We start from the raw sequence: 17799 nt of genomic DNA, 5'->3' as shown, positions 1-17799 counted from the left end.
GGGGTCTCCAGCCCTTTGCCTGCTCCCTCAAGCCCTGGGGGATGCCAGCACTCACCGGCTGGCCGCTGGCGCTCACGGGGGTCTGGGTGCCGGTAGACATCACGGTAATGATGCGCCATGGCCATGTCCTCCAGGCGGTAGTGCTGGGGCAGCGGGGGAGCGGCCGCAGGGTGCCCCATTCCATTGGGAGGGTGGCTCAGCCCGTTGCTGGGGCTGTAGCGCTGAGCCGGGCTCATGGTGCACGGCCGCTTGCTGAGGTGCTCGGGGTGCAGAGGGTCTCGGTCCAAACCGTTCTCTTTGGTCCTGGGTGGAAAGGAGGAGGTTGGTCCCTGCCGGGCACCGGTGTCCCCGGATAAACACCCAAAGCATCCCCCCTGCTTGTACCTGTCTGGCGTCCTCCTCTTGCCGCTCTCGCCCACCTCCAGGAGCAGCTCGGAGGAGTCGATGGGAGAGGAGGCATTGGCGTCCAGCAGCAGCTGCTCGTGCTGCGCCAGGTACTGGGCCGGGGTCTGCTTGGCCATGCGGGCGCAGTGCAGCAGCTCCCGCTGCAGCAGCGGCAGGTTGGCCTGCGAGGGGATGGAGAGTCTGGTCCATGGTCCCATAAATCCCCCCCCACAGCCCAGCACCCCACTGCTCAGAGCCCCACACTGCAGCGAACGGGGTCCTGAGCACCTTACCCAGTTGGGACCCCACTTGCTGCAGTGTGCCCTGACCAGCTGGGCTGCTGGGAGGACATATGTGGCACCCCACAGGGTTCAGCCATGTGCTGGAATGGGCACAGCATCAACAGAACCCTCCTGCATCCCAGCAGGGCTGCAGAGCATCATCTCCTACTCTGTCCCCACAGCTTTCACCCTGGGGACCTGAGCACGCAGGCTGGGGAGCACCCAGCCCATCTGGCACCCATGGGACATGAGGACCAGCTATGAACTCCATATCCACCATGTCCCCCCCCAGCACTGCAGCCCCTGGGAGCACGCAGAGCAGCAGGAATCCAGCAGCAAGGACCCTTTCTGCCTGGGCGCTCTGGCTGCCAGCTCCAGGTTTCTCTTTAGGCAGTTGATCCAGAGCCAAACCCCATCTGTGAGATCTGTTAGCGCCCGAGCCGGAGCTGTCCCTCCCCTTCCCTGGCCGGAGGGGGGGAGCAGCCCCACACAGAACCCAGCCAGCCCCAGTCTGGGAAGCACGCCGAGCCCGGCTGGTTGCAGTTAGGATAATGGGAAACATCTGGAGCCTGCGGTGGGAACAGCTGGGAGCAGGGTGCCAGGGCGGCCGCCGCGCGCTTGGCAGCGGGACAGCAGGAACGGATCCCAGCCTGCCCCGGGCTATGGGGCCACCAGCGCCCACAGGGACCCTGTGAGCCAGGGTTGCACCATTCCCTGCTCCTATAGACCCCTGCTCCAGGGCAGGAGGACAAGGGGGGGTCTGCTGCCCCCCTGGCCACGTTTTGGCTCTGCTTTCCCCTGCCAGGAGCAAACGGCTCTGGCAGCGCTGCAGGCAGATTCCTGCGGGATTCATGGATCTCTGCTATAGGGGCTGGGGATGCAGAGGTGGAAAAGGGGCTTTTTTCGCACTCTTTCATTATACTGAGGGACAGGACTCTGGGGTTGAACATCTGCCAGCAGCACCGGTGCTGCCAGGCGGCAGGAGCAGGGTGACAGCGCAGAGTCAGTGCGGAATTAAAAGGCAGATACAGAAAAGGGGACTTTTAATGAATTGCAAATGGTCACCAGCTGGGCTGAACCCCTCGCTTATTGCAAACAGCCCCGGCCCCGTCTGACTCCACACGTGCAAGGAGACGGGTGTACAGGGGATGCTGTGCGTGTGCCCAGGGGGACATGGGCAGCCCCACAGGGCCAGCCCTGACCCCAAATCCACCCACTGAACCCCCTTTGCTGGTGATGCTAACCCCGGCATTGCCACATCACCCAGGCTTAGTCACCCACCTTGAGGAAGGGGATGACGAAGGGTCTCAGCGGGAAGTTGGTGGCCTCCTGGAGCTTGGCGTGGAACTCCTCGATGGTGAGTGTGGAATTCTGCAGGGACAGCCCAAGCTCAGCATCCTCTTGGAGCCCCCAGGGGAATGCTGTGCTCTTTCTCCCTGTTTATGCTCCTCTGCCATGATTCAAGGGAAAACCAGCCTCAAAGGAAAACCATTCTCATGGCTTCCAGTGCCAGCAGCTGGGACCCAGCCCTGCCCTCTGCACTGTGCTGTGCAGGTGCCAGGAGATGCTTTGCAGACAAACCCCATTTTTCCATGATTTAGGTCAATCTAGGACCCTCTTTAGCAGCATCCCCATCCCTAAAGGCGGCTGCAGGATCCCCGCATGGGACATCACCCCAGTGCTGGCCCCGTGCGCAGGGAACGTACCACGAGCCCCAGGACGAGGGTGCGCACCCGCTCCCCGATCTCGGGGGAGATGTCGTTGCCGAACTGCTGCAGCGTGGTGAGGAAACGCTTGAGCTTGGAGAGCTGCCGGGCACCGCAGGCTGGAGGGAGCTGGTGCGTGGACAGGGAGGCGGTGGAGGAGGTGGCCGGTCCGTTGCTGAACCCATTTGGGGTGGATGGGGCCCCGTTCATGGCAGTTGGTGAGTGGCTGCTCCCGTTCATCACTGTGGGAGAGAAGGGATGGGAGGTCAGAGAGGACCGCTGTGCCCTGGCATCATGGGGATAAGGCTGGCGTGGGGGGACCGGAGCATCCTGCTGGGTACCATGGGGGTGGCACACCCCTGGAGGGTCCGGGATGCTGCCGCATCCTTGAGGCCTCATCCTGGACTGGTTCCTGGTGCTGTGAGGAGCTATAGAAAGGGATATATGCTGTGAGGATGCAGTGCATGCCCTAGCGCGGCGTGGGACTCATCCTACTCCTCAGTTCTCAAGGCAGCCAAGAGAAAGGGTGCTCAGCACCCCTCCAGAAGAAGCCGCAAGCCCTTTCCACAGATCCCAGCCTGACTTGCAGGCAGCACGCTGGCACCTCCATCCCCACTGTCCCAGCCGGGAGGACAGGAGCTGCCATCCCATGCCAGGGGACGTCCCATTCCATGGCACTCTGCCCCATGCCAAGACACCCAGTGGGGCCACCTGCGGGTGCCCGGCGGCAGCGTGCCCGCCCGCTTGCTCCGTGCCAGCCCTCCATGCACACCCCACGAGCGCAGCGACCCTTCCGCAGCCAGCACAGGCGCTGGCACGCATCACCCCGTGTCCCGGCCGCGCGCGGCACCCGGGCATGCACCCCGCGGCTCCCGGGATCGCACTCACCTCGCGGTGCCGCGGTGCCCTGCCTGCCCCGGCGGGCTCCCGCGCGCTCTACGGCTCGGGCAGCGTCTGCCGCCCGCTAAAGAGGTGCCGAAAATAACCCCTTGGCCACAACTGCTTCTGTTGCCACGACAGGTGCGTTACTAAGTTAGACCCTGCACATGTCCGGGGTTTGCATCCCTGTGCCCTGCCAGGGGCTGCCGGGGGGAGCGCACGCTGCCCAAGCCCCCCTGCAGCTCCCCATGGGGGCTGCGGCTCGGGTCTCTCATGAGAGCGGATGCTTCATTTTACTTACAAAGACAGACCATCGACCATTTCAAGCAACCATGAAAACGGCCGCGAGGCAGAAACGTCGGAGGGCCAGCGTCTCGATCTGCAAGCAAAATAAAACACGCTATGATGAGAGAGCAGAGGGGGCAGCTCTCGGACGTGGTCTCAGCAGGAAATACTCCTCGATGGTGGGTGAATGCATGCCATGGGATGGAGCCGGATCCCTGCATCCCACCGCAGCCAGAGGGATGCTCGGCTGGCTGACGTCCCCGCACTTCGGGGCCAGCCCTGCATAGCCCCAGCACGGCGGCTTTACCCTGAGACCAACAACAACCAAAACACCACTGAGCTCCTGGGTGTGCTGCAGCGACGAGGCCGCTGGCATCTCTGTCCTTGCATCCTATGCCGAGCCGAACCCAGGATGCCACACTGGCCCCTGGGCTCGGATTAAACAGCGAAACCCCTCAGAGCACAAGCTGATTTCTAACTACAGAGCATCAGGCCGCGATGGCAGCGGGGCTATCACGGGGAGCACTGGGGTACGGCACCGGGGCTGCGCCTCTGGGGGTTGCTGTAAAGGTGTTTTCTCCCTGCTCTGGTTTTAAGCATGAAGCAGCTACAGCCTGATCTAGTGGGAGGTGTCCCTGTCCATGGCAGGGAATTGGAACCAGATGAGCTTTAAGGTCCTTTCCAACCCAAACCATTCCATGATCCTATGAGCAAAACCCTTGTGTGCGCACGCACAGGATACATCACAGCAGAGCTAGAGCAACTGCTCACGATCGCCACCACCACTCCTGCCAGGGGACCAGCCTTGGCCCCTGCCTGCCTGGACCCTGCCGTGTGTGTGCCTTGTCCAGCCATGTGTCAGGACAGTGTCACCAGCACGGAGACCTTTCCCGATGCAGACCCTGTGGGCATCCAGTGAGCCCACTCGCCACGGGTACAGCCAGCTGCTTGGGGCTCCCCCAGGACGATGATGCTACAGAGACTATGGACTCAGATTTTGATGTCACCACGCCGTTCCTGCCACTACAGCTGGCCGGGACAGTGCCCTGCCATTGCTGGGTGCCACACGTGGACAGGACTCACAACAGGACCAGCTCCAGTCCACAGCATCCTCCATCCATCTCTCTGCAGGAGAGAGCACCCAAGGCCATGCACTGCTCTGTGGCGGGCAGGAGACCAGGACGTCCCCATCCTCAAGCACCTTGCAGGGCACCACTGGTGATGGGCAGTGCCACTGTGCTCCCCACAGCCGCATGCATGAGCCTGGGTGTGCAGCCCAAAGACAGTCTCCAGTGCAAGGACGGGTCACACCACCCCACAGCACAGCCAGCACCGTGCAGGTCAGAGGATGCTGCCAGCCCCGGGTGCAGCGCGTGACCTGGAGGCAAAGGGAGGCAAAACCTCCCTGCCTGGCGTCACGTCCCCATCCCCGTCCCCGGTACTCACTGGTGTTTGGTGTGAAGGACGGGTGCCGTGTGGCTCCCTGCGTGACGGCTGGCGGCGGCGGAGGCATGCTGGGCGGCGTGGACCTGGACTGCGTCTTCACATCGGCCGGCGAGTCGGGCATGGTGGCGGCCCGCGTCTCCGCGTTATCTGCAGGGACAGGACATGGGGGGGTGAGCGGGTGTCCCCGGCCGGGTTGGGGGCAGAAGGGACCAACGGGGACCCCAGGCTGGCCTGGGGGTCTCTGCTAAACAGTGCAGGATGGCAGCAATCTTTGCCCCGGGCGCAGCTCAGGCAGTGGTGTCCTGCGTGCCTGCAGGCTGCTGGGGATGGTGATGGACCTCTGGTGCATCCACACAATGGTGCGGATGGTGGCCTCTGTCCAGTGTGGATGCGCTGTGGTGGGGACAGGGCAGGACATGGCTCTGCCGCTGCAGCACCCGCTCTGCCCCACACACAGGGCACACAAACAGCGTGTGTGTCTGCAAAGCCATCACTGTCACATCCCGGCATGGTCCCTCCAGTGATTACCTGCCCAGGTCTGGGGAATCCTCACTAACCCCTCGCCATCCTGGTCAGCTACACTCAGGGCTGCTGTAATCCCAGGCAGGGATTACGCACAGGCAGTAAATCATGGGTTCCCTATGGGAATGTGCCGGCACTGCGCCCTCCGGATGGCTGGCAACAGTGCAAATCCAGTGCAGGGTCTCAGCCCAGGGTGATGGTGATGGGATGGTCACTGGTGTGAGCGCTTGTGGCACAGTGATCTCTGTGCCCAAACCCGTGCACCGCTGCCACCAGCCCCAGCCAAAGAAGGAAGAGGCCCCCATGGCTGCCCCCCCAGATCCCCGCGGCGCCCCGGCACGCTCCCCACCAGGCGAGGCTGATAAACACTAACCTAATATTCATACTTAATCCACTGCAACTGTTGTGAGATTAATTGAACCCTGTAAGAGCACATTGTCCTGGCTAAATAAAACCGGGGCCTCATCCCAGGCAAGATGCTATCAGGGCTTGTGCTGCAGCCAATGCCGCACACAGAGGAGTGGGAGATGGGAGAGCTGGGAGCAAGGGCCAAAATCTTGGGTGGTCATCATTGTGGTCCCACAGTATCCTCCCAGTATGGGATCATCCCTCTCTGCCCACAGCACACCGGAATCCTGCAGATGCTTGGATGTCCATGCTCCCATTTCCCTTTCCTTGCTCTCTTCTCCCACTCCAGCCACAGGAGAAACTCCAAGACCAAGCCGCATCCCTCCCTAACAGTTTCTTTACAAGGCTTGCCAAAATAAATAGTACATTTTGAAAAACACCTTTTATTTCCCTTTTCATGGAAATGCCCATCTCCGGGCAAGGCTCTTCCAAGCCTTCCAGTTTTGGAAGCAGGATCCAGTCCTGACGGCAGAGGATGAGCCACGGTGCAGGGAGGCATTGCAAGATGCTCTCAACATCTACAAGGCTGCAACCACCCATGTGCTCAGCCCAAGGCTCTGGCTCTCCACACAACACCCATGGGGCATGGGGACAAGCTGCAGCAGCTTGGGGACAGTATGGCAGCTTGCCTGGGTGAAGCAGCCCCAAGCACAGGTTTGGCTCTGCTGCTGCTTGCAGGGAAGAGGAGGGTCCAGGCTGCAAGATGCTCACCCCTGCCTGCATCCCCATCTCTGCCTGCATCCCTGGCACCATACCTGCTCCCATCTGCATCCCTGGCATTGTCCCTGTCTGCATCCCTGTTCCCATCTGCGTCTTTAGCAGCATCCCTGCCTGCACCTCCATTCTTGTCCCCCTTGCTGTCCTGATGCTTTACGCATGCCCACTCAGAGAGGAAAACATGGATACACTCATTCTGGCATGCACATGGCTTTTCCACAGATTCCCTTCAGGAGGAAAGTTTCCACAAAGCTTGGCTGTGTTTTTTCTTGTATTTTCCTTAATTTTCCTCTCAATCCTAAATTTTCCCTGAGGTATTTGCAGTCCAAACACCACCATGAAGGCATGGGGTGAGGAATGCCCCCAAATCTGATGGATTTTCCCAATGCCCAAAGCAAACAGAACCTGGGATACCCACAGGATCTGGCCACCAACCCAGATCCCTTGCAGGATGGGGCAAGCTCTGTGGTGGGTGAGGGGGTGGTCTGGGGGCACAGTGCAGCCTCCCAGCAGCACCTCCGAACAATAATTCCCCAACACGCCTCAAACCTCACTGGAATTTCTTTTTCCTTCTCCTTTTTTTCCCTTCTTTTTTCTTCTCTTTCTTTGGGGTAATTTGTCCCAGCCGCTCGGGGCTGTGTCTGTTTTCCTCCATCTGGTTTCCATTAGGCCTGTGCAGCCCAGATGAATAAGTAATAATATAAGACTAAAAGGATTAGTATTCTCTCCTTGGCTGGTGGGAGCGGTGTCCCCCACCCTGCCTCCCGGGGCCAGCGGATGCTGGACTCCGCACACCCCCGTGTGACCCCGAGCCCCCCATTTGTCACCCCAGAGGGGTTTAACCCCCCACACACTGGCCTGGGCATGGTCACCGCTGCGGTGGCCGATGGAGCCTTGGCTTGCCCATAGCACCCAACCCCATGCTGCCCCAGCAGGGCTGCGGGGCTCAGGGTGTGCAACAGCACTGGGCACAGGCAACCCCTGAATCACAGACTTGTGGAATGGTTTGGGTGGAAGAGAGCTTAAAACTCATCCAGTCCCAACCCCCTGCCATGGGCAGGGACCCCTTCCACTGGAGCAGCTTGCTCCAAGCCCCTGTGTCCAACCTGGCCTTGAGCACTGCCAGGGATGGGGCAGCCACAGCTTCTCTGGGCACCCTGTGCCAGCGCCTCAGCACCCTCACAGGGAACAGCTTCCTTACATCCAACCTAAATCTCCCCTGTTTTGGTTTGAACCCATCACCCCTTGTCCTGTCATTACAGTCCCTAATGGAAGAGTCCTTCTCCAACATCCTTGTAGCCCCCTTCAGATACTGGAAGGCTGCTATGAAGGTGTCTGCTTGTCCGTGTGCTCCTCAGTGCTGGATGCTGAAAAGCACCAACACATGTCACTGTGCAGCTATGCACACCAGCAGGCACCAATGCACAGCATCACACAGCTGCAGGCTGTGCGACAGACCAGGATACCAACACAGGACCAGGCTCCCTGTCCTTCCCAGGCAGCCTTGGGCAGGAGACAGGGATGTGCCAGCCCTAGGAGGAGTCTGATGACTGCGGAGCACCCTGGCTGGCTGCTCTCCTCACCACCTCGGCGATGGGGATGGAGAGGGCAAGGAACTGCCCTGACTGTGGCCATCGGAAAGCTCTGGCTTCCTGCAGCCCTCCCCTGCCAAGCCAGGTGAAGCTTCCCGGGTGAGGAGAGGGTTAAAAGGGAATTAAAAGACCAGCATCCTTCATGCTCTCCAAATGGCCACAAATGAAATCCAGATGCTGGAGGCGACGTCTCCTGAAGCCAGGCTGCCTCTGAAACAAAGGCAGGCAAGCATTCCTGCTCCTCAGCTGCTGCTGCCACGGGGGCCAAGAACAACTCCCTGATAAGATGGCGAGGGACCCAGCTATCCCAGCTGGAGCATGTTAGGGAAGCGTGCAGTGCCGGTGGACAGGCAGCACCACCGGCCACGTGCATGAGCCCTGCAGAGGTGGTGGGAGCTACAGGACACCGTCATCTCCCTCCTCATCCTGATCCTGATCCACTCCCCAGGGATGCAGTGATGATGGGGGTGACAGCAGGCTCATCCCCAATTACTTGCAGAGGGATTGCGAGCAGGACAATGCTGTGGGATGCAGGAGGGATGTTCCCACTCTGGCAGCTACCAGGGACCCATCAGCAGGGTGTCCCCTATACATATTCTGGGGAGTCAGGCTAGCAGGGAAAAGCCTCAGCACTTGTCAGCATAAATGAAGCCTTTGTAAAGGAAATCCAATTAATTAAACCCTCTGCACAAGATGTAAATGAACTTGGTTTTGGCCAGCTCTAGGCACAGGGAGCTCTTGTTGCTGTGAGGGTGGCGGGACATGGACGTGCCCAGCGGTGCCAGGGCCATGCTGGCAGCAGGACCACATCGTGCTCAGGTACCTCCGCACCCAGCCCTGCCAGGCTGCTGCCTGCACTCCTGCCTGCAGGCAGTGATGCTCACAGGGATGCCCATGCCTCAGGTGGCACAGGTCTTGCTGTGCCCTGCTCCTCCAGCCAGGGGGATGGTGACAGCCTGGCCCAGTGCGGGTAACAGCGCCAAGCCAACCACCCCATGAGTCTGGGCATTGCCCCTCTGGTTAATCTGGCTGCTCAGCTGAGCAGGACCTGCCACCCGTGCACCACCACTGCAGCCCTCTGCACTAGCTGGTGAGCCAGCCTTTGTTTCCACCATCCTCACTGTGCTCATGGGCATCCTAGGATGGGTTCCATGTCACTGGCCCAGGTTGGGATGCTCCGCACCCACAGTACTGGGAGTAAAGTGGGTTTCACCATAGAATCATATAATCATGGAATACCAGGGTACAAGGGACCTCAAGTACCATCTAGTCCAACCTTTCATCCTGATTTGCTTTGCTTTCCCTGCAGCCCCACTGGGACAGCATCCCAGAGACATCCAGCACTGTTGAGGGGCGCACCATGGGCAATGCTCCTCACTCAACTCCAGGGCAGCAACAGCCAGCAGGGATCCTGCTGCCTGGTCCCCTTCCATCTCCCCCATTCTGGCAGTGACAGCACAGCTCCATGCGGGGCATTGACACAGGACCAGGCTCCCCAATGTGTGCCAAGCCCAACAAACCTAATTTCTCAAGCCACAACAAGCCACCCAAAGACCCAAACCTGCTGCCTTGCTCGGTGCTGGCAGTGCCAGCCAGCTCTCATTCCGTGCTGGCATGGCCAGGGTGGATAGGAATGGTTTTGATTTTCCTCGAAACAACAACAACAACAACAAAAGCCAAAAAGCCCTCTCTGTTTTACAAGCCTTCATTTGCTATTGTTTATGTAAACAGGTAAATTGTTTCGTATCTCAATTAAAAACATCTGCCACATAAATGAATACCAATTAACTCATCCTGTTTTTAATTACTCTGTTAATTACACACAGGCAGCAAAAAGGATGGCAGGGGAATAGGGAGAGCATGCTTACAACCCCCCCTTCCCACCTTGCTCTTGGCAAGGATCCGAAATGTGCCCAGATAATGATGGATTCAGGTGGGTGGTGGATACCGTGGCTTGTGGCCAACTCTGGCGTGGCAGCTTCATCCTGGCTGGGCCGGGTGCTGCCGGGGCGCCTTGCAGGGGTATTTCCCAGCACCCTCCCAAGAGATGCCCTGTTTCGGAAACCCTGGGTCCCATGGGACACACCAACACCACCTGCATCATCACCCGTGCTGGCAGCAACTGCCACACAACCTGGCTGGTTTTCCCAGCATCAGACCCATGTCTGCTCTCAGAACGTGTCCCATAGGAGAGAAACCTCGGAATGCCACATGGGAAGGGCAGGAGGATGCAGGAGCCTTCACACAAGCAGCATCCTCATGGACCAAGCGCATCCTTGAGGTGCCCCTGGGAGCCCTCCCACTGCCGAGGGTCAGCAGCTCTGCATGGGCACAGCAGCGCGGGGTGGATGACAGCCTCGAGCAGGGCCAGCAGCAATCGCCAAGGGACCCCGGGCGCCGCCAGCCCCTCGCCCCCCCAGCTGCGGGAAGCTTTCCAAGCGAGCAGATGGGGCAGGGAAGCGGCGGCAGCGAGGGGGAGAGCAGAAAAGGCTATTTTCTCACGCTACATATTTTACAAGTTGAACATTTTGTGCATTTCAGCCTTGCCTGTAAAAGCATCTCGGGCTCAGCACCGGGACTTGACGTTGGACCTTGTGAGTCAACAGCGGCCGGCGGCAGCATGGCCTGCCAGCACAGAGACGGGATGGGAAGGGGGGTCCCCGCCATGGAAAGGGCCAGGCTTGGGGGCTTCCCCCAACCCACTGGTGCTGCAGGAGCTGCAGGATGGGCAATGCCCCCCACCAAGCCCCGAGCTGGAGCACAGCATCTGCTGCAAATGCTGCCTGCAACATCGTGCCCCAGTGCCACCATCTGACCTGTCCCACCAGCAGCTCCCAGTGCTGCCTGCACACCCTCCCTGCTCCCCAGCAGCCTCACACTCCTGGATGCTAAATACACTGGATAAACACCATGAACAAACAGTGTCACGGCCAGCCTGGCACAACTGCACGCAGGTGGGCAGCTCAGGGGTGAGGCTGACCCCACCAGCAACTCCATCAGGAGTTGCCCTCTGCCTGGGAAACATCCATGGCTCACTGCAAACCCCCTCCCTGGTGCAAGGGCTATGGATCCATCACTCACTGCACAGCATGGCTGCGCTGGAGCAGCAACTGGTCCAACAACACATTGCCAAAGGGGCACCTCAAACCAGACCCATGTCCCTTTGGGCGCTCTTTGAGGGCAGTGAGAGGAGCTAAAATGCCCCAAACAGCCGATTCTGCAGCCACCCCACCACATGCACAGGGATGCTTGTGCCCAAAGGCGGTCCTAAGGACTGGAGTGGGGACAAGTGGCACAAGCAGCCAGCAGACTCTGGAGGCAGAGAGTGGCTGGGGAAGGAAAACATCCTCCTGCACATGCCAGTGCCTGCAGGGAGCTCCTTGCGATGTCCCTGCAGTGTGGGAATGCCGAGGCACCGCCGGCTCCCCAGGGACCCCCGGCTGGATCCTGCCCTGCAGCCGCCAGGATGGTAACAGCTCCGAGGGGTGCCGAATCCATCCGTGCATCCCCACAGCCTCCGGGCTGCTGCGTTGCTGACTCTTTGTCTGTTTGTTAACCGCGGGCTCCATTTCAAGGCGATTTTTACCCATGTGAGATTGAATCAAACATCGCAGGAAAAAAAAAAAACAAAAACAAACAAACCAAACAAAAAAAAAAAAAACATCAATGAGAATTTTGCAAAATAAACAGGAAATCCCTTGGATGTTTTCTGGAAACATTGGTCAGCATCTTCCGAAGGGAAGCTGCGTGCTCATCAAGGTGGGGTTGCCCCTGCGGAGCCTGAGCACGCTGGGAGGGAATGCACAAAACAAGCTTCAGGATGTCTAAAAATAAACTCCAAAATGGGCAATGGCACCAACGCCAGCAGAGCCTGGGCAGGGGGTCTCCCCTGTGCCACCAGCATGGTCTCACCCTATGCCGGCCATCAGGAAGCTTCCAGCTTGGGGACCCCCCTTAACCTCAGCCTGGAGGGGCAGTTTAATGCTGCCCATGGTCCAGCTTAGAAAGCACAGGTCAGGGCTACAGCATCCGACCTGCATCCCCTCGACCCCAGCGGCAGCACTGAAGCCCAGCACCCATGGGCTGTCCCTGCTCCCTCCCAGGGCTCCGGAAGCCCCGTTTGGCAGGATCAGGCCCTGATTTGCCCAAATCCTTGTGTGCACCACGACTGTGCTGATCTGCCAGGGGACAGAAGCAGTGTGGGTGTTGGTGGCAGGGCTGCTGTGTGTCCCCAAGGGACACTGCCACCACTTTGGCTTGCCTCGGGCAGCCCTGCAGTCCCTGCCTGGCTCACCAGCAATCCCCTGACCCCTGCCAAGAGAGACAATAACAGACATTTAGGGGATGCCTCTCCTCCCCGGGGGTCCCACAGCACCCCACATCGCTCTCCTGGGCAGAGCAGACGATGCTGATCTGCCTCCAGACTGTGCCGGGATTGAAGCCGGCTGCCGGCAGTGTACGGAGCCGAGAGCCCGTTTCCATTGCAAAGCCGGACACCGCGCAGCCCAGATCCTGCCCGGGGTTTTCCACACATGCAAACGTGGTTCAGAAGCAGAAACCCAGCGAAGGGACACAGGGGACATCACCAGCTCTGAGCCCCCGCCTCGCACACTGGCTGCTGGCAGCCCCCCCCCGCCCCAGACATACACCCATGCAGAGGCTGGGGGGCTGCTCGACCCTCCTAACCCAAAGCGGGGCTGAGCACCAGAGTATCTGCACATCCTGCACCCTGGAAGTTTCCAATGTGAGAGGCAAATCCTGCACCCACACGAGGCCTCAAAGCTGCCCCCCAAAATCCAGTGCCCACCCCATACCAGCACCCAGCACCACGGGAGGACAATCTCTCCCCCCCCCAACCACCTTGTCTTTTCCTCTCCACAGCCCAGCATCTGTAATCACACGTTTTCAGTCAAAACACTACCGACATCTGGCTGTCCCCAGGTAAAACCTTACCTGCCAGCACAGACAACAGCCGGGAGGCAGCAGGCAGAGAAAACCCCGTTTGCACAGCCAAGTTCACATCCGCTTGCCTCCCCAACCACAGCACAAGCAACGCTCAAGATTATCCCTGTGTGGAAACGCTCTGCGCAGGGACCTGCCCTACACACCTCCGGAGCCCTGAGCGCCTGCCCTGCGCGGCAGCTCAGACCCATGGGGCTCCCACTCAAGGACCATGGGCACCGGAGCTGTCAGCATCGTCCCTGGCTGCTGCTCCATGTTCTCTGTGGAGTTTTGGGTTTGCCCCCCTGTATCCCCGTGCCCTGTGGCATAGCAGAGCTCACCCCTCTGCGGTGCCGAGCAGACGGATGTTTGCAGAGAGTCTTCAAGTCGCTCGACAAAGGAGCGGAGAATTAATATTCCTTTTAATTAAAGGCACCAAAATGTCTTTGTTCCTGAACAGAGAGAAAACAACAGAGGGAAGAGCTCAAAAGCTCCTTTTAAGCTAGAGACGAGACCATCGCTGGATTCAAAGACACTGTCAACGTGCACGTGACCTCAAATTAAAACAACCCAAAATGAAACCCAGCAGTGGTGGCTCCTCTCCGAAAGCGAAGGGAAGTTGCGAAGTTTTCCTTGGCTAATAGGGAAAAAAGGGAAAAAAATCCAACAAAAGGTGCGTTCAACCAGAGGAGCGCTCTGCAGAATCCGAAGGCACCATCCAGTGGCAAGGGGAGTGATGGGGATTGCTGGCTGTGCCCCGGCCCAGCATCACGGAGGAGCCCGGGCGGAGAGCGGTGCCAGCCTTGCTCCATCCCTACACAGACAGCATTCCCTCGGCAAAGCCAGGCTGGAGCGAGCGGCGCAGTGCCAGCCAGCGCTGCTTAATGCAATTCTGATGGGAAAGCAAGAGCCGGACGGTGATTAATGGCTGCGAGGATCGGAAGCAGAGAGCTGGATCCCTTCCTTCCCAAATCCGCGTCCAACAAGCTGTCCCCTGTCACACAAGAGGACACCGCGCGTGTCCCCAGCACAGACCCATGTCCTCGCACGTAAGCACAGAATTACTCTGCCGTAGCTGTAACTTCACAAACCAGCCCCTGGTTTCCTCCCATAGACTCTCCCGAGTGGATCAGCTCCTCCTCGCCACGAAACGCGGCTCCATCTCTGCATCGCCGGCGGCCGGAGCGCGATATGGAGCCGGAGGGTTGGTGGTCCCAGGAGGAGGGATACAGGGATGCAAACCGCATCTCCCGCCGGGCAGAAGCCGGGACCCACGGCCGGGGGAGGGTTTAGTGAAGGGGGACACACGCACACACAGACTCGCGTGGGTCCGGCGGCGCTGGGCCGCCCCTGCTCTCGGAAAGCTACTGCGGGGTACGGGAAGGGGAGCGGCCCCCGCTGCGCAGACAGCGGGCCGGTGCCCGCTCCCCGCTGTCTGCCCTGCCCCGCGTCCCGGGAGCGGCCGAGCGTGGGGATGGAGAGACCGCGGCGGTGGGGATCGCGCTGGCTCCGGCACCGGGAGCATCCCCGTGCCCGGCGCACCGGGAGCACCCCTGACACTGTGAGAACCCCCCGGGCACCAGGAGCTTCCCCGACTCCTGCGCACCCGCAGCCTCCCCCGGGCACCGAGGGCATCCCCGTCCCGGCGCACCGCGAGCATCCCGGACTCTGCACCAGGAATCCCCCGGGCACCGGGAGCATTCCCAGCCCCTCTTCCCTGCGAGCACCCCGCTGGCACCGGGAGCCTCCGACTCCCCTGCGCACAGCGAGCATCCTCCGGGCACCGGGAGCATTCGAGCCCCTCTTCCCCGGCTGCCTTCCCGGGCACCGGCAGCCTCCCGCTCCCCGCTGCCGGCCGCGGACCGCACTTACCGTCCTGAGGTGCGGCGGAGGCGTGAGGTAAGTCCCAAGGCAGGGCCGGGCGGGACCGGCCAGAGCCGGCAGCGGCCCCCGCCGGCGGCGGCCCCGGCCCGGTTAAGGCCGGCGCAGGCGGAGCGCGGCCCCGCGGCGGCGGCTGCCCCCGGCACCTGCCCCCCGCCGCCGCTCGCCGCGCCCGGGGCCGCCGGGGGCCGCCAGCCCGGGGGTCGGGGCGCTTCCACCCTCCCCCCGGAGCGGGGGCACCGCAGGCGCGGGCGGAGGAGCCGCTCAGACCGCGGGGCCGCTTCACCCCCTGCGCGCTGCCCGGCGCCGCATCCTCCGGCGCCGCGTCGCGGCCATGGGGCGCCCGCGGCCGCGCTCCGTGCCGGGCCGGGCCCCCGCAGCGCCCGCCGCTGCCGCCGCGCCGCCCGCCCGCCCCGGAGTGAGCGCCGCCCGCCCGCGCCGCTGCCTTAGACGGCGCCGACACCGAGCCCGGCAGGGGGCGCCCCGCCGCCGCCATCGGAGCGGGGGGGCCCCCCCCCCGGAGGTGCGCGGCCGGGGGAGGGGAGCGGGAATGCGAGGGGCTGGACGGGGAAATGGGGGTGCACGGGGATACGGGGGTGCACGGAGAAATGGGGGGTGCATGGGGAAATGGGGGGTGCATGGGGATATGGGGGGTGCACGGGGATACGGGGGTGCATGGGGATATGGGGGTGCACGGAGAAATGGGGGGTGCATGGGGATATGGGGGTGCTGAACGGAGAAATGGGGGTGCGTGGGGATATGGGGGGTGCATGGGGATATGGGTGTGCATGGGGATACGGGGGTGCATGGGGATATGGGGGGTGCATGGGGATATGGGGGGTGCATGGGGATATGGGGGTGCACGGGGATATGGGGGGTGCACAGGGATATGAGGGTGCATGGGGATATGGGGGGTGCATGGGGATATGGGGGTTGCATGGGGATATGGGGGGTGCATGGGGATATGGGGGTGCACGGAGAAATGGGGGGTGCATGGGGATATGGGGGTGCTGAACGGAGAAATGGGGGTGCTGAACAGAGAAATGGGGGTGCGCGGGGATATGGGGGTTGCATGGGGATATGGGGGGTGCATGGGGATATGGGGTGTGCACGGAGAAATGGGGGGTGCATGGGGATATGGGGGTGCTGAACGGAGAAATGGGGGTGCGTGGGGATATGGGGGGTGCTGAACGGAAAAATGGGGGTGCGTGGGGATATGGGGGGTGCATGGGGATATGGGTGTGCATGGGGATACGGGGGTGCATGGGGATATGGGGGTGCATGGGGATATGGGGGGTGCATGGGGATATGGGGGGTGCATGGGGATATGGGGGGTGCACGGAGAAATGGGGGGTGCATGGGGAATTGGGGGTGCATGGAGAAATGGGGGGTGCATGGGGATATGGGGGTGCTGAACAGAGAAATGGGGGTGCGCGGGGATATGGGGGGTGCATGGGGATATGGGGGTGCACGGGGATATGGGGGGTGCATGGGGATATGGGGGGTGCACGGGGATACGGGGGGTGCATGGGGATATGGGGGTGAATGGGGATATGGGGGTGCATGGGGATATGGGGGGTGCACGGAGAAATGGGGGGTGCACGGGGATATGGGGGGTGCATGGGGAATTGGGGGTGCATGGGGATATGGGGGGTGCATGGGGATATGGGGAGTGCACGGGGATATGGGGGGTGCATGGGGATATGGGGGGTGCACGGAGAAATGGGTGGTGCATGGGGAATTGGGGGTGCACGGAGAAATGGGGGGTGCATGGGGATATGGGGGTGCTGAACAGAGAAATGGGGGTGCGCGGGGATATGGGGGGTGCATGGGGATATGGGGGTGCACGGGGATATGGGGGGTGCATGGGGATATGGGGGGTGCACGGGGATACGGGGGGTGCATGGGGATATGGGGGTGAATGGGGATATGGGGGTGCATGGGGATATGGGGGGTGCACGGAGAAATGGGGGGTGCACGGGGATATGGGGGGTGCATGGGGATATGGGGGGTGCATGGGGATACGGGGGGTGCACGGAGAAATGGGGAGTGCACGGGGATATGGGGGGTGCATGGGGATATGGGGGGTGCATGGGGATATGGGGGTGCACGGAGAAATGGGTGGTGCATGGGGATATGGGGGTGCTGAACGGAGAAATGGGGGTGCGCGGGGATATGGGGGTTGCATGGGGATATGGGGGGTGCATGGGGATATGGGGGTGCACGGGGATATGGGGGGTGCACGGGGATATGGGGTGTGCACGGAGAAATGGGGGGTGCATGGGGATATGGGGGTGCTGAACGGAGAAATGGGGGTGCGTGGGGATATGGGGGGTGCATGGGGATATGGGTGTGCATGGGGATACGGGGGTGCATGGGGATATGGGGGGTGCATGGGGATATGGGGGGTGCACGGGGATATGGGGGGTGCATGGGGATATGGGGTGCACGGGGATATGGGGGGTGCATGGGGATATGGGGGTGCATGGGGATATGGGGGGTGCACAGGGATATGGGGGGTGCACGGGGATATGGGGACCTGAACGGAGACATGGGGGCTGCACGGCACCGGGGGGCTAAACGGAGACATGGGGAGCTGTACAGCACCGGAGGGCTGCACAGGGTTATGTGGTCCCAAACAGAGACACCGAGGGATGCACAGGGTTATGGGGGCCTGCACGAGGGGAGCTGCACAGCACCGGGGAGGCTGCACAGAACCGAGGGGCTACACAGAGAAATGGGGGGCTGCAGAGAGAC

The 17799-nt window shown here is 61.3% G+C and overlaps 2 protein-coding genes across 7 annotated transcripts in view; one reads left to right on the top strand and one right to left on the bottom strand.

The window, feature by feature from the left end:
- Positions 1–17799, bottom strand: part of CBFA2T3 (CBFA2/RUNX1 partner transcriptional co-repressor 3) — a 30887-nt gene that overhangs the window by 5854 nt on the left and 7234 nt on the right. For 2 of the 6 annotated variants that reach the window (XM_065661178.1, XM_065661177.1), the window contains exons 2-6: positions 4982–5128; positions 3552–3629; positions 2372–2613; positions 1947–2036; positions 56–566 (exon numbers count right to left, since the gene is read on the bottom strand). In XM_065661178.1, coding sequence (XP_065517250.1) covers positions 56–566; positions 1947–2036; positions 2372–2613; positions 3552–3629; positions 4982–5128 — 1068 coding nt within the window. Of the gene's footprint in view, positions 1–55; positions 567–1946; positions 2037–2371; positions 2614–3551; positions 3630–4981; positions 5129–13173; positions 13366–13502; positions 13779–15033; positions 15173–17799 lie in introns of those variants that run through there. The other 4 variants (XM_065661182.1, XM_065661180.1, XM_065661181.1 and 1 more) reach the window with 4 other exon arrangements.
- LOC136005330 (nascent polypeptide-associated complex subunit alpha, muscle-specific form-like) lies at positions 13268–15492 on the top strand. Its single transcript, XM_065662724.1, has 3 exons — positions 13268–13456; positions 13622–14722; positions 14839–15492. Exons 2-3 carry the CDS (start codon positions 14396–14398, stop codon positions 15490–15492), a joined length of 981 nt encoding a protein of 326 aa, XP_065518796.1. The 5' UTR covers positions 13268–13456; positions 13622–14395.

Source organism: Lathamus discolor, chromosome Z (assembly GCF_037157495.1).
Source record: "Lathamus discolor isolate bLatDis1 chromosome Z, bLatDis1.hap1, whole genome shotgun sequence".
Taxonomy (NCBI): Eukaryota; Metazoa; Chordata; class Aves; order Psittaciformes; family Psittacidae; genus Lathamus; species Lathamus discolor.
Note: the sequence above shows the minus strand (reverse complement) of the source record. Positions and strands in the feature narration are given on the sequence as shown.